General features: G+C 40.3%; 1 protein-coding gene and 1 non-coding gene across 3 annotated transcripts; both read left to right on the top strand.

Moving 5' to 3' along the window:
• Nucleotides 1-6,813: 6,813 nt before the first annotated feature.
• TRNAG-GCC lies at nucleotides 6,814-6,884 on the top strand. Its single transcript has one exon. It is a non-coding gene; the product is annotated as a tRNA-Gly (tRNA).
• Nucleotides 6,885-7,146: 262 nt separating this feature from the next.
• LOC103695943 (uncharacterized protein At1g03900) lies at nucleotides 7,147-15,743 on the top strand. Of its 2 annotated transcripts, none has more exons than XM_039117922.1 (8): nucleotides 7,147-7,448; nucleotides 7,587-7,618; nucleotides 9,599-9,705; nucleotides 9,806-9,878; nucleotides 10,066-10,097; nucleotides 12,947-13,037; nucleotides 13,204-13,315; nucleotides 15,267-15,743. In XM_039117922.1, the coding sequence occupies exons 1-8, from the start codon at nucleotides 7,350-7,352 to the stop codon at nucleotides 15,561-15,563; spliced, it is 843 nt and encodes a 280-aa protein (XP_038973850.1). In that variant the 5' UTR covers nucleotides 7,147-7,349; the 3' UTR covers nucleotides 15,564-15,743. The 2 variants fall into 2 exon arrangements, with proteins under 2 accessions (XP_038973850.1, XP_038973851.1); XM_039117923.1 differs by having other exon boundaries at nucleotides 7,149-7,448; nucleotides 9,599-9,699.
• Nucleotides 15,744-16,189: the final 446 nt, after the last annotated feature.

Here is a 16,189-nt window from a genome sequence, read left to right as displayed (position 1 = left end):
ATTAATTGTAGAAAATAATACAGTACTAACCCTCCCAATTGCTTTGATCGTCATGGCATAGATTGGTACTCTAACCCTCCCAAACACTTCGGCACAAACAATTACATCTATAGTATGACAACTATAAATTTAAAATGAATAGTAACATATTTTTATTTTGTACATTTGTGGCAAAACAGTAGCTCACCTTAAGTCCACAAAAACAACCCACCAATAACATAAATTATTAACATTAAATATTAATGTTATTTTACTATTGTAAGGAATAACAAATAATTAATGGTTTAATAGAATTGAATGTTTATTTTAACATAAAATAAGGTAAAGTTTAACACATAGTTGCATCGAATATCGAATAATTCAAGACCAAGATAAAGTAGAAATTGGAAAAAATAGTTGATTATGAGTGTTCACATAATACTTGTGGCAAAATCCGCTCCTAGCTAAAGAACCAAGTTTTAGACTTACCATTGAAATTTTAGTGCAAGCATGTGCATTTTTTTTATTAGGAACCTTTTTATGCATATGAATAACTAAAAAACTAATTTCCTTATTATATGTTTTTTTTGTACTGCTAGTCACTAGAAACCTTATTTGAATCTAATTTAGTATGATTGAATTTCATTTTTCATGCATGCATGCTTTTTATTGAGTGAAACTTTTTTGTTCATATTAATCACTAAAAAAGAAATTTTTCTTGCGTGCATCAGAATGATTAATTTTTGATTGAATTTCTTTTGTTGCACATGCATGTGATCTATATTTAAAAATGAACAATCAAAATAATTGCATATTAATAGAAGTTAATATTTAATAAATATTAAATAGATATTAAATTTTAATATAATAGAAATAATCAAAGAAGTAATTAAAATAAATAAAAGTTAATATTTAATCAAAAGAATTGTATATAAAAATAACATGAATAATCAAAGAAATAATATGAAAAATGCAATACCAACTCAAAGACGAGGTTTTTTTTGTCTCAATTGCCATGACAATAAACATTTGTGTGTGAAGAAGAATAAATAAGCAACAAATTCTTATGTATGAAAAATATGGTGTGGGTTTGAAGGATTTTGAAAAGTTGTATTCCAAAAAAAAATAGGGGTTTGAAGGACTCCTATTGTCTATCCAAAATAAAAAAGAAACTTATTTTTTTCTTCCTTTGTATATGAAAAATATCGAAATTTGAAGGACTCCTATTGTCTATTCTTTGTATGTATTTTTTTGTGTTTTGCGCACATGTAGATTTAAAGGATTTTGAAGCACCATATTTGAAAAAAAAAAAATCAAGATTTGAGGGACGTCATATTCCTTACCCTGACCCAAGACATGGTTGCCAAGCCTAGCCACCCCCATGCTGATCACTCCGGCTCTATCCTTATCCACTACCTCTAATCTTGGATCTCCTCCTCCTCCAACTTCATTAACCTCATCCATCCTCTCTCTCACCACTTCGGCCTCAATCCTCTCCTCTACATCTGCCAAAATCCCAATAATTCCACTACCTCTAACCCTAATCCTTCCTCTTCTCATCACCCCTTCCCATCCCTAATAAAGTTATTGTTTAATCCAAACAAATTGTATCTAAAAATAATAAAAATAATTAAAGAAAAATTCTAACTTCTTGCTCATGGGGTCTTTTTTTTTCTTTTTTGGGGGGTTTTCTATGATTTTTTCAATTTTTCCGGATTTTGGAGAGGAATCTGACTTTCTTTCTCCTATCTGCTATGAACCCTTCTCCCAACCTCTCGGTTCTTCTCACAACCTCTCACATAAAAACCAACAACTCGAGTCATTCCATTTTGTAGGCAACAACCGATACAGGCAAAAGGCAAAGAAGAATCTAGTAGCCTCTAATATAGAGGGAACATGGTGACCACAGTTCGACTTAATCCTTTTTTATTATTTTAAAAGCGATCCCTTCCGACTAATAGTATAAACTGTTCTTCTTGCTTTGACCTTACTTAATAGGGCAACATAAGGTACATCATAGACATGACTTAGTGACAACAATAGAACACCTCTTAAAGAAAACTAATGTGATAAAATTAATAAAGCATTCTAGAAGAGCCTAATCTGCAAGAAAGCAAAGAAGTCATTGCTTAACATAATTAGGCAGAAAGAAGCATGTAGTATATAAAATTTGGGCTGCAGACCTATTCGCATGGGTCTTCTAATTTCTTCCCAAGAAGCTTAAACTGCGCCACTGGAGACAATGTTGCATCCCACATTCCACCATTGATATCGGCAACAAAATGTTTCAGGGCGATCCACTGTATTCAGTGAGACTTGGACCTCACTCTGCAATGTCTCAAGGTCTGGTGCAACTTTGCAGAATTGTAGACAATTCAAGTAAAAAGGGAAAGAAAAGAAAAGCAGTCTAAAGGATCCCTGGTAAATTAACTCCTGTCAATTTTTTAGCTCATAACCAGCATTTAAAAAGAAAAACATGTCAGATAAACAAAAGCATATGATTAATAAACCAATCAAAACAAATAGCCAAATTTGTCTATATGTGAATTCAAGAATATTTATAAATATAACCGCTATATTTATAAATATATATATATATATACACACACATATATATACATACATGCGCGCGCAATGTAGCTTGTAACAAAAGGATTGTACAATTCACAAAAATTGATGTGATATAGGAAGAATATTCAAACCACAAAATGCCACGCCACAACCCAAATATGTTATGGAGCATTACCCTGTTAAAATCTCCCTGGCACCTAAACTATAGAAATTCTTACAACTCGGCTTGTGTTATGAAATCATATCCTTTGTTATAGGTTGGTGGAGAGAATTGGGATGTGGCTGCCCGAGCCAAGCTAAATGAAGTGGTGGCCGTCCCACTAGCAGACGACTACCTGGCCTTGCAGTTCCGGTCGATGACAAACTGGGACCGGGCCCTTAGCGAGGGACTGTGGGTGGTGGTGGGGCAATTCCTCGCCATGGCCCCTTGAGTCCCGAACTTCGAGCCTGGAGAGGATGCCGTGAAAACAGTGATGGTATGGCTTCACCTACCTTGCCTATCGTCGGAGTATTGGTTGACGTCGACTATCATCGACATCGCGGCCCGGGCAGGCCGACCGATTGCGGTGGATGGGGTCACTGAACAGCGATGGGCGATGGGGTTCGCTCGGGTGAAGGTGGCAGTCGACGCCACCGCACCCCCTATACCGGGGGTCATAATCCAGAAAAAGACGAAGGTGCGATGGCAGCCCTTCGTCTTCGAAAATGTGCCGGTCCTCTGCCCCCGGTGTGGACGGATAGGTCACTTGGAGGCAGCATGCCGTCTTCCAGTGACCAGCCGAACGGAGTAGGGTCAGCCCTCGGTGGTGGTGGACCTGGGGGGCGGGCCTGATCCGCCGCCTCTCGATGCCGGGGTGGAGGCCCAGGGGCCAGTTTATGGCCCTTGGATGGTGGCAACGCAATGGAGACCCCTGCCGCGGGAGAACCAATCGCCGCGGCTGAGCAAGACGATCGGGCCCAAACCAAGGCCTGAGTCGTCGTCGACTCGGCCGCCATCTCCGACAACTCGCTCGAAGACGATCGGGCCTGAACCAGGGCTTGAGTCATCCTTAGCCCGGCCGCCATCTCCGGCGGCTTGTCCGACCTCGCCGATGTCCCCGACGGACACTGACGGCTAGCAAAAGCCAGCGAAAGTCACGCGCCGCCGGTTGCTATTGAATGGTGGGGGGGACGGGCCGCACCCGAAACCCTTCGGCCCTCTCCAGGTTGACTCGGCCAATGAACCTAGCTTGGCCAAGTCGGGGGACCCAGGGCCAAGAAAGGGATGTGAGCCGGGAGTGAGTCCGGACCCCTTGCTGGCTGACCCGGGGCCTAGCAGGATGAGCGAGGCCCGCGTCCAAATGAACAAGCAGCCCCGGTCGCCCGCAAGCCTCGGTCCGCTACAGGGCCCAGGCAAGGCGGCCTAGCCGGCTACAACTGGGCCGGCCCAGCGCGCCCGACCCTACAGGGCTCGGCGCAGGGCACGTGGGCCAGCGGGTGCGGCCCAAGGCGCGCCGCACACCATGGTCAAGCCGCGCGCTCGGGGAGCGCATGCTATGCAGGCCCAGCCGGGGCCGTGGGGTAGAATCGCAACAGGGCCGCGGGCCCTGGTTGCGCGGGGCCAGGCCTAGCCACTGGCCCTGGCTGCGCCCCAAGAGCCAGGCCCGTGAGCCCAGGCTGTGGTGGGCGCACAGGCCCAGGCCATGGTGGGCCCACAAGCCCAGTCAGCCTCGGGCTTGGGGACCTAGGCCGAGCGGGACTTGCAGGCCTAGGGAGAGTCGATCCTAGACCCCGAGGCGCTAGCGGGGCCTTTCCAGTATAGCCCACCTTATCAGGGATTGGATTCGAGGCTGGGAACCCCCCTACTTGCGGACCAGATCTTCCTCATGCGGGGCATGTTGGGTGAGCTGCGGCCATGGGACGTACATGAGGGCCTCTCCAGATGGGGTCTTCCAGTTCAGTTGTCTGACCCCAACCTTGGGTGAGCAGTTGGAGGCTGCCCTCGGTGGGTGTGAGGTCGGGGGCCACCCTGTGCCGCACTTGGAGGGGAGTCTGGCCGAGCCACTGATGCCACGAGAGGGTGCGCTAGGGGTGCAGCTAGTAGGGGCACTCTGTGAGGGAGTCACGCACGTGGGAGGCAATGGCGACTGCTCTATGGGCAGAGCTATGGCTGGTAGGGCAGATGGGGATCACCCATCTATCATGTAACGCACCAGGGCGGCAGTCATGTGTGTCGCATCCGATGCATGCGATGAGGACCAGCAGCAAGGCGGCCTTGGCCGCGAGTTTGAGGCAGCTCCCTGGCCCAGGGGGAGGATGATTTTGAGGCCGACTATGTAGATTATGATTTATGAAGATTCTAGCTTAGAATTGCAAGGGGGCGGCCAAGCCATCTTTCATGTCTTTCTTTAAGCGGCTAGTGCAGGTCTACTATCTGGAGATCTGTCTTTCTTTAAGAGACGAGTTGTTTTTTAAGAGTGTTAGTTAACCATATATGATGCTTTAATTCTCCATCTCATGCAAAGAAAATATGAAAAAAATGATTTTGGAGGAAAGGCCCCACTATAATCTTCGCAAGTCCAGCTTCTATTGCCTTTACCTTTTTTTTTGTATATTCTTGTGATATATTAAATAAGATACAGATTGCGATGCAATTAGGAGATATTTTCCTTTTATGGATAGAAGTAATCTCCGTGCAATCCTTTCAAATCTTATATGAAATATGTCAATGTAGATGGTATATGTAAATCTCTTCATATAAGTTGTGTAGATTTATTTTATATGGAATATCTAAATCTTGTCGAGCCGAATCTACATCCTCGTCGAACCATTGCTTTTTTGTTTTAGTGATTTAAGTTTTTGGCCAATTGGTTATTTAACATAGTATCAAAATTTAAATTTACTGGAATCCCATCTATACTAGTTATTTATTAGTACCTGAAGTTATCTAACTTACACAATAGCTTTTTCATTGATTACCTTTTTCCCAATAGCTTGAGCTTTGATCACTCCACGCTAACTATTTTTTTATCTCAATTATTGTGTTGACTCATTTTAATTGTTATCATCTCTCCACATGCATGGTATGGGTTGCAAGTAAAGGGTGTTGAATTTAATATATACCGTTGATCCTTTTCCTAAATATTGAAGTTTTTGAAGCCAATTAGTTATTCAACAAATGTAGCTTTTTATGCCTATAAAGGCTCTCCTTCTATCAACGGGATAGGCGTGTTGCATCTATTATACATCTGCATTATGCTGTATGGGATATTGCTGTATATCATCAGTAAACATTCTCTCATAGAGATAAAATTGATATTTCAACCCTTATCATCTAAATTGATACAAGCTAATATATTTCGGGGTACTACATTATTAACATATGGATTCAAATTCCCTCTCAATGTTTGCAATTCTAAATTAATTCTGATAGTCAAAATTAAATTATTTTTAAAAACAACAGCTAATCCTGAATTTTGGTCAAAGAGTGGCCATGATCTTGAAATATCCTGCATAAAGCATAGGGATGGCTTGTCTCAATGTCAATAAAGCCCAACATCACGGGCTCATTTGGTTCGCAGGAAAAAAAGGGGAAAAAATATGGTCAACAAGAAAGTAATGAGATGCCTCTTGTTTGGTTGTAGTTTTTAAAGGAGATAGATGAGAAAGTTGTATTCCTATGGAAATATGATTTCCACATTTTATGGAAAAGTCTTTCCTATAATAAACATGGAAAGTTACTTTCCCATGAGGCGGAAACCACTCCATTTTTATTTTTTTTTTCAAAAAGGCCCTTCAGCATTAAAGAGTCATTAAAGACTTAATTTTTATTAAAGATATAATAGGAATTATACATAACTTTCTCAAAAAATGGATGGTCAACCAAACATAAGCACTCTGAAAATCTGTTACTTTCTTATGGTCAACCAAACATGCCAAAAGTACTTTTTCAGGCATCTTTTTTCTGAAAATTTGCGTCTCAGGAATCATATTCTTATGAGGAAAAATGCTTTCCGCGAACCAAACGAGCCTCACAAGCTTTGAAAACCTCCGGTGAATGTGAGAAATATTGGGATAAAGTATTCTTGTTCGTCCCTACCAGGCCTAGCAGTGCGCTTCTACCAAACAATGAGAATGACCATTGGTAGCTGCCCTAAGTCTTTGGAACGAAGTTTGAATAGACTCATGGCCTAACAGCAAATCATAATTCAACTAACGGCATTGGTGAGCACGTCTTTGAAGCCTACATTTGTGTAGAATATAAAAGAGGAAATTCAACATCAAGCACCAGTGGTCTAGTGGTAGAATAGTACCCTGCCACGGTACAGACCCGGGTTCGATTCCCGGCTGGTGCACTGGCTCTGTTTTTTTTTTTTTTTATTTCTCCCCCTCGTTTTCTTTTGGCGCGTGTGCAATTTTCGGAGCATATTCTTGTCTCCTTCCGCCTTCAATATATGAAAGTCCTGGTCCTTTTGGTAATTTCCTTTCATAATATATCCATCATCAAATCTAATTCTAAACAAATCCTACTTGCGATCTCTTTCCTTGATCCACATCAGGCCGTAAATTTCTACTCCTAGCCAGGTCAGTCTTTGTGTTCTCTCCCTTCTCTCTCAATCCATCTTTTCTACCAGAAGGATCCAATCTTTTTCAATTTCTACTTCCAGAACCTGACGAAAGGTAATTAATAGCCAAAGAGAGAATAGAATTGAAGGGTCTCCTCACCGACCTTCCTCTTCCTCCAAAATCCAACACCAACCCAAACCGAGGCAGCAGCGGCCACAGCGGCGATCTTTTGATCCCTTCCGAACAGCCGTCCGATGGAAGAACAGCATCAAGCCGCCGCGGGGAAAGAGACCGAAGAGGCCGAAGCCGTCGAACTCGTCCTGTTCCAAGTCAACGAGTGCTACGTCTATTTGGTTCCCACTCTTTCCCTAATCCCATCACCGATTCTTCCATATTCTTATTGTCTTCCCAGTAGAAATCATCCCCTCTGTTGAAAATTTCAATTCCACTTCTTGATTCATTGGGTCTTATATATGATTGGTTTTGAACAGATACCTCCGAGGAAGAGCGCAGCTTCCTACAGGTTTTGCTTCCACTAATTCATCACCGTTTTCTCGAATTTAATTTCTTGAATTGTAGTTATTTCTCGATGATTAGGTTGCAACAAAGATACAATCTTGAAGAATCTGGGAGTTGGGTGAGACCATTATTTGAGAAATTAGGGTTTTGGATAGATGGATTTTGACCCGATTATTAATGCTTCTTTGGAATTTATGGAATGAACTGCTCAACTCGAGACGAGATATGGAATCTTTTATGTGATATATTGATACTGACGATTCAAAGATGAATATATGATTTCCTTCCATGTAGTTAAATTTCGTGCAGGGCCGGCCCGCCTCGGTCGCCTAAGGCCTCGGGCCAATGGAAGGCCTCCGGGAGGCTGACCAAAAGGAAGCAAAGGCCCCATATAAAAAGGGAACAGGAGCTGGCTACGAGTCTTCCCCCCTTGATGGAAGGGAGGTGGAGAGTTTCCTGGCCTGTAGAGGGGCAATTTGGGAAGTTGGGGACAGTAGTTTTGTTTTGGGTGGAGACTGGAGAGAGAGAGAGAGGAGGGATTTGGTTGGCTTGATACACGTCTGAAGCCACTCTTTATCTTTCATCCCTTCTCTTTTTTGGTTTTGGTCTTGGTTTTCCTTCCCTCACATTACTCCTGATCCAGCTGGGCCATCAGGAAGAAAGATAGGGGGATTGGAGATGGACTTCTTGGAGGGTAGAGAAAGAAAAGGAGGGAGGGGTGTTGAATGGCTGCTGTGCTGTAATGTTGCAGTGGCTGCTTGGGTACTCACTTGAAGGGGAGATGGTGGGATGGGACTTTTATTAATTGGATCGAGTGAATTTCCCATAATGCCCCTACTTTCTCTTATAGAGAGGTCCCTTTCGGGACAAATTCTTTTCTTTACCTTGACCATAAAGTGCCATGGGATGACCTTTTCCTATTCTGCTCTTGCTTGACATGGTAAACAGTATTGCCAAGCATTATCCCAGTTATTTAATCAGTTTCATGGCCCTTCTTTTAGGACAATTACTTTTCTGTGCTTCCATTCAAGAATTATATTAAATTGAAAAGGCTTCTTGTCTATCTTTGTTAGATTTATGTATCCTTGTTGAAATAGTGTACTTGATAGCTATCTATTTTCATATCATTTTTTTAAGTATTTTATACTTATTAAAAAAATTTATTATTAAAAAAAGAGGCCTCATTCATTAGATTCGCCTTAGGCCCCCAAATGTATTAGGCCGCCCCTGATTTCGTGCTGCATCCTTCATGCTTGGAAAGTCTTAATTAGCCATGATTCTGAACCATACAACGTTACAAGCTCTAGCACTTTCTTAGGGAATTCGGCTTCAATCTTAGATCAATTCTTATATACTGTAATTCCACTATATCTCAAAACAACTTCGTAGGATTTCCATTGATTGCTGGTTGAAATAACGTATCACGAGGGACTGGTAATGCAACTGCAACTGTTTCGGAAACCTCTTTTGATTGTTTGATTAATAAGCTGTCATATACTTAAAAATAAATTTAATTCCCTTTTTGGATAAGCATATTGGGTGGGGTACTTGAATTCCATGGGTAGCAAATTGTTGTTGATATCCTGTTTTCGACAATGCTTTGTTTTCAGAAGAAGATTCTGAAATTCTAGTAGCACTATGCTAAGCTCTTTTCAAATTGTAAAAAGGTAAATGTGTGAATGCCGTCCTGGCATGAGGATCAAGATGGTCTGCACAGCTGATATTGATAGCGTTTATCTTAGCTTTGCATTGAACTAGAAAATATTGGCAATAGTGGTTGCTGAACATTTCTTTTGCTATGTTTAAAAATGGGTTTTCTGTCTTTGATTTAAATGTGCTGACGCTCCATGGAAGCTTCAGTCTGTTTTGATCTCTTTGTGCACACCTAAATACATTCTCATTTAAGATATATTCACATTAAATGATTTTGCTGACAATAAAATCCGTTAGCTGAGCGAATCTGAAACATGATGTTGCTGTTTAGGGCTGATGAGTGGAATGTGAACAAATGGAACTGGGAAGGGGCGCTAAAAGTTGTTAGCAAGGGGGAGGAGTGTATTATTAGACTGGAAGACAAGACTACAGGTGCAGGTGTCTTTTTAGTTAGTATGTAGAATCAAAAAGAAGGGAATATTCTTTGATGTTGCTCATAGTTCTTATTTTAACTGGTCATCTGAAACTTTTGACTCAGGAGAACTTTATGCTAGAGCATTTCTGAGAGAGGGTGAGCCACATCCAGTGGAGCCTGTAATTGACAGCAGCAGGTTCATTATTTTATCTTTCTGTTTGTTCTAATAAATTCTTGGAACCAGTTTCAAATTCCATTTGGTTTAAATATTTGGATGATACAAGCTATGCTCTCTGAGTTATTGCACAGACAATACATGAACAATTATTTTTATCTGCAATTGAACTTTTTTGTCACTAAATCATCGTTCATTGTTTCTCCAGATACTTTGTGCTTCGAGTTGAAGAAGATATAGGTAAGTTTCTTGTCCTTCCCTTGGATGCTAAAATATTTAGTTCACTTTACAAGGTTCTTGTTAAATTTCCTTTCAAGTTTTAGGCATATAATTGGTGCAAAAGCACAATTCTAGGTTGAGCCAGTGAAAACTGTACATTTGCAATGATAGAAAATAAAGTGATGGAAAAAGGAATCAAGGTTGTACAGAATGAGTATAACCCAGTAATCTGTGAATGAGTTAGATATTGAGAAACCCCCTGTGACATGTATTTAAGAGATCTGGATGGACTTGTTGCCCAAGATAACAACTCAAGAGGGGGGGGGGGGGGGGGTGAATTGGGTTTTCTAAATTTTTAGGACCTTAATTAAGTTGATAGATGGGTGAATTGTTTTGGCTTGTGTTAAGGTATATAAGTGCAGTAGAAGCAAAATAAACACAACGCAAACACAAAAGAGCTATAGTGGTTCGGTGCACCCCAAGGCACCTACGTCCACTTTCCAAGCGTCTCCTTAGAAATTCACTATAATTCCTCGGATTACAGTTGGATTGTTTTACCGGGCTCACAATCCAAAAACCCTATAATTGGTTTTACGGGATCACCAATTAAACTTAACTATTGGTTTTACGGGCTCACCAACAACCTACACCGTTAGTTTTACGAGCTCCCAAAGAAAAAGTAATACAATTATGCACTTAAAGAAGAGGTAAGAGAATAGTTATCGCTTTGTAGATTGCTCTTCTCTTCTTTGCCAATGTTCCTTCGCATCTGTGCCTCTGTTAGTTTGAGACCTCGCAAGCAAAACTAATGAATTAAGCTTCAGGCAAGCTCCGAAGTGTAACGACTAGCTGTCGGAATGGCTCGCGATGCCGTCTGCAATTGTGCATCTTCCAATAGTCCATCGAACCATTTCACAACACCTCATCATGCCAATGCCAACAAAGCAGCAGGGCAGGGTGGCATACCGTGTTCCTAGGCCCTACCGAAGAACCGAAAGGAAGGGGGCTTGCCCAGGAAAGGACATCACACAGATATTCTATAGAAAAAAATATCGACAAGTGGAATAGCCGAAGAAAGAGCAGATGGTATAGCCCGGCAAGCAAGTATCGGTACGGCCGACCAAAAAAAGTCAGCAGAAAGAATAAGGGCCAATCAGACGAGTAAATCTGCGCAATTTGGCGGGCTCCTCAAGGGGTTGGTAGAGCTCTTGAAGATACTTGAAGACTGCCCAACTACCTTGTTTCAGAATTTGCAAATAAATGAAGAACACTTAGGCTATTTTTTCTCTTGAATGCACTCTTGATTTTTGCAAAAGATTCTTTTCTCTGATAAATAGTGTCTCTTAAATACTTTTCCAACTTCAAATGATTACTCCCCAGTTGCTGGAATGGAGAAACTAGCCGTTTCTAGCCGTTGGAGCACTAAAAAGTACATCTGCAGAACTAGTCGTTATGCTGTCAGTCGTGCTGGGGTCGACCCGAGCAAATCTGGGGTCGGCTCGAGTTATTGTTCTATAGGCTGGGGTCGACTCCACCTTGGCTGGAGTCGACTTGAACTTGGCTGGGGTCGGCCCTCTCAGAAAATTCAGAGACTTGTTTTTCTGATGTTTCAAGCTGGGTCGACTCGAGCTTAACTGGGGTCGACTCGACCTTGACTGGGGTCGACTCCAAGCATCTTGGGGTCGGCTCTAACACTAAATCCAGAGGGTTGTTTTCTTGTGAAACTTGTTGGGGTCGACTCAAGCTTCAATGCTGATTTTTGGGGTCGACTCGAACCTTGTGCCAAGCGTGCCAAATGTGCCAGGGTCGACTCCAATTCGTCTGGGCTCGACTCCAACTCTGTGCCAAGTGTTCAATAGTGTGCCATAGCATGCCAAAGCGTGCCAATTGTATCAGAGTCGACTCCAAACTTCCTGGGGTCGACTCTAATCCTGATTTTCTACATCTTAAGGTTAGTTCAGCTCATTAAATCAATAAATAGATATTCCAATGAATTTAGGATGAATGGCACATACAAGTTTCATCTCTTTGATTAGTAAAAAGACAGAATTGCCCTTTATCAAGAAAACTTCACTCTCAATTTTGTCAAACTGAAAATTAGATTTTTTCCCAAGTTCTTCTAAAAGATTTATCCTAAGATGAGTTCTTGAGAGTCCTTTTTAAACGTAGTAGAAGAGTGCATCATGGATGTATTGAGTATGTATCGCTTCTTTCTTCCTTGAGTGTTTATGTAATTAATCACTTGAGTTAATGGCATTAACACTTCCATATGGCCTTAATGGCTTTGTAAACATCAAAATAACATTAAGATTCTCAAAGTTGGTAGCGGAATGTAGAGAACTTTTTTTAAGGAATCTTCTTAAAGTTAACTCCAAATATATTTAATACAGCTTATGAAGTGTAATTTATAAGAGCATTAAAATTTGTGGAACATGTCCCATGATCTGACATTTAATTTGAATTCAGATGCATTTTGAGAAACCGTTAAAACCTGCTAGTTTTGATTTATGTTTTCTTTATATAGATATTGCTAAACTGAAGTTTTGTGGAGACATTATTACAAATCCAAAATAATGCCAATTGTCTATTGGAATTTTATAAATCATTGCTAGGTGAGATGTGCTTGCTTTATATTTGATCTATTCATAGTGCTGCCATTGATATCATGTCACTTACTTTGGTGTTATTGCTGAAATAATTGAGATAATCAGTGCTTTTTCTTAACCCAATAGTGCCCTAGCCTTCATTAGCTTTTATGCAACACTGACCTATTCCTTTGGCGAGCATTTAATTTTTGTATGAATTTATCAAATTTCGTGGATGTGATCACAAACACAAAATTAATAATTTGAAACATAAAAAACCTGCAGATGGTCGCCGACGGCATGCTTTCATTGGTTTGGGTTTCCGAGAAAGGCCGGAAGCTTATGACTTTCAAGCTGCTCTCTATGACCATATGAAGTATCCTTATGTTTATTCCACCTGTCTATGTGGCTTAGAAATTAAAAGAAAACATTTTTCATCCAGGCATCCAAAAAAAATTGGGCCTTGAGCTTTGGCTTTCTGTAGGGATGGATACTTTCAACAGTCCATTTCATTGAATGTTTGCTCCTTTACAATCTCAAAGATATTTAAACAAAAAGAAAACAGCTGAAGAGATGGAACAGCATTATCAGACTACATCATCAGTTGATTATAGTCTAAAAGAAGGCGAAACTCTGGTGCTCCAAATAAAAAATGTAAGTTTCCTTTGCCGAAGTTGTTCTGACATATTACTTTGAGAACAAGCCCATGGCCAGTGTTCTTATTGATATCAGGATGATACAGTGCTGGTGCAGGTTTGTATTACATCTTTCACCATACATTTTATGTATTATACATACGCCTCTGCTGGTTCTTGTTAGATTTAATATAAGGAATTGCGTAATAAAAGAATCATTAACTTGAAAACTAAGAATTATCATTCAAAACCTATTAATATCATTTAGAAACATTGGTCAAAATATACAACCAGTGCAGAATCATCTCTTATTATATATAATGGTAACTCTAAAGCATCTGTCATCCATTGGTTGGACATTCCATGGTATGCTCATGTGAAAAGCATGTGGAAAGAATATATAGTCTTTTTCAACCTAATCTCCTTTTTAGAGTCCCAACACTAAATCCATTTTCGAGAGAAACACGACTTAATCTATTCTAACCAATCTCTTTCTTAGAGTCCCAATGCAGAAGCCTATTGAGTGTTCCTTGAAATAGTTGCTAAATGAATATCCCTAATCGCTATGGTGGTTTGAAAATATCAGATCTCGATGCCCTTGTCTTTCTCTCTTACTCTCTTAAAAGATTTGTATTTTTGAGAATATATACAGAAAAGGAAAACTATTCACAGCTGCTCACATGCATTGTGTGCGCCAATGTCTAGTCAATATATATGCATAGAGTGAGTACCACGGTTAATAATTTACACGGATGCTGTAGACCATAGCCATGACCAATTACCACTGCCCTAACTAATTAGGATTGGCTTTTGTGGATCCAGTAGGGTGACTTTTTTTTCAACTGAACTTTTATTATTTTTGCTAATCAGTTCCATTTAATGATATCATGCGCATTCCTGTTTCACAATGCTGAGTTCCTTCTTACTTGAGCCCTAGACTAAGGTTGAACATGCCCTTACTGGTCTCAATCTGTTAGATCGCTCTATTTTCAGTTGATACAAATCGAAGTTCCCCTGTTTCACATTTTGCATGCTGTATGACCATAGCCATGACCAATTATCAGTTGCCCTAACTAATTGGGATTGGCTTTTGTGGATCTCATAAGGCGACATTTTTCAACTGAATTTTTATTAGTTTCCACTAATCATTTCCATTTAATGATATCATGCACAGCCCCCTGTTTCACAAAGCTGAGCTCCTTCGCACTTGGGTCCTAGATTTTAGTTGAACATGCCCTTAGTGGCGTATCTTTTATCGAGTCCTTTTGTTCTGGACTTACCACATTATCCCCACCATGTTCATCCATGAAGCAGTCACCAGGTGCATGGTCTTTCCATTTGCCCAATTTTAAATCTATACAACTTTGCAAGCTTTTTTATGTCATCAAAATTTTCCTTAGAGTGCATTTTTCATAGATATTAACCCCATACACACCTCATTCCATTCACCTTGATCCTATCTATTACATATTTCGTCAGGGAGATCTCCATTCTTCCATGCAATAGTTTTGATATGGAAAAGGAAGAACATCAAATTAGACTATTACTTACTAGATTAAGTCATTCTCATTCCCATTTTCATAACCATTTTCATTACAATTTTCATTCAGATAGCATTTGGCATATGTTGCTTAATGTACATTGACTTTTTAACCCTGTTCCGATATAGTACCACTTCTCATAATAAGCACTATACCAGTTGTGGCTAGAAATGCGTGATGTAGCCAGTGCTACTACATAAGCTGATGCATTTATAAAGTACTAGTCATGTCAAACATAGACCATGCTTTGTAGATGGACTGAGTATTTGTTTGTTTCTAAATAATACTGATGCAGTTTAAATGGCATGAAGTTTGGCTCCCATTACATGTCTATATTTTTCAATCTTATTGCATTCTCTTGTACATTGACATCCTTACGGGCAAATTTAGCTGGTCAATTTGTGGGACTAATCCTTCTTTATGCCGCAGAAAGGAGGCCACCGAGGAAAGCCTGCATCTGTTGAGCAAGGCCTCAGCAATCTCTCATTAAATGAGAAGGCAGCCAACAAAGAGGTTCCAATGTGCCTGAAACCTCCTCCTCCCCCGCCTGGACCCCTTTCTCCTGTTTCTCCCGTCGGTCGCCCTCAGAGATCATCAACCAGCGATGCCAGTGTACATTCTAAATTCGAATTTCCATCTGATTCCGAAGAATCATCTTCTACCACAGAAAAGAGTGCTGAGGATTTCCCAGAAGATGACTTTGGGGATTTTCAGGCAGCTGTCTGAATTTTTTATATTCCCTTCCTTTTTGCTGATATGCCTACACCATCTTTTTCAATTTGCTATGTTGGTTAATGCGCAAAAAGTTATATGACACTACAATCCGTTTTTGGCCATTTTAGATATATGTGCTATGGTTTGCTATGAGAATTATTAATCTATTCATAATTTTTCTTTCTTCATAAAGAAGATTAGGGACACCAGCTGTTTAAAATTGCTATGTCTGTTTGGATGCAAAGTGGAGTCATCAGTCGTATGCCCAGGTTTCAGAGTTCGGCTTAGGGTTGTAGTTTTGTCAGGAAGGTGTATATGGGCAATAACATCATGTATGTAGTTTGTCTCGGTTTGTCTTGCGTTTGTGCCATCCATCGATTTGAAACGAGGATGAACCGTGTGCTCGGTGCATAAGCCTGAGGACTCGTTAAGAGGGGGTGAAAAAATATGGCTAATCAAAAACATAAAAAATATCTCATATTTAGTTGAAAAAAAGAGGAGTTTTTTAATTAAAAATAATATTTTTATATTTATAGAAAAAAATTTATATGGAACATGAGAAATTTTAAATTTCACGAGTTTAAAACAGGGATATTTTTTTTTAAAGTGCCTTTCAATTTTTAAATATAATAAGATAA

Source organism: Phoenix dactylifera, unplaced genomic scaffold (assembly GCF_009389715.1).
Source record: "Phoenix dactylifera cultivar Barhee BC4 unplaced genomic scaffold, palm_55x_up_171113_PBpolish2nd_filt_p 000285F, whole genome shotgun sequence".
NCBI lineage: Eukaryota > Viridiplantae > Streptophyta > Magnoliopsida > Arecales > Arecaceae > Phoenix > Phoenix dactylifera.
The sequence above is the reverse complement of the archived record's forward strand: the minus strand, read 5'-3'. Positions and strand labels throughout refer to the sequence as shown.

Bases quoted from the DNA above. Each gene is read 5' to 3' on its own strand.
- LOC103695943 (XM_039117922.1), top strand. From the start codon at position 7,350: ATGGAAGAACAGCATCAAGCCGCCGCGGGGAAAGAGACCGAAGAGGCC. The intron at 13,038-13,203 runs GTATCCTTATGT...ACAATCTCAAAG, and splicing joins GCTCTCTATGACCATATGAA to ATATTTAAACAAAAAGAAAA. The intron at 13,316-15,266 runs GTAAGTTTCCTT...TTTATGCCGCAG, and splicing joins TGGTGCTCCAAATAAAAAAT to AAAGGAGGCCACCGAGGAAA.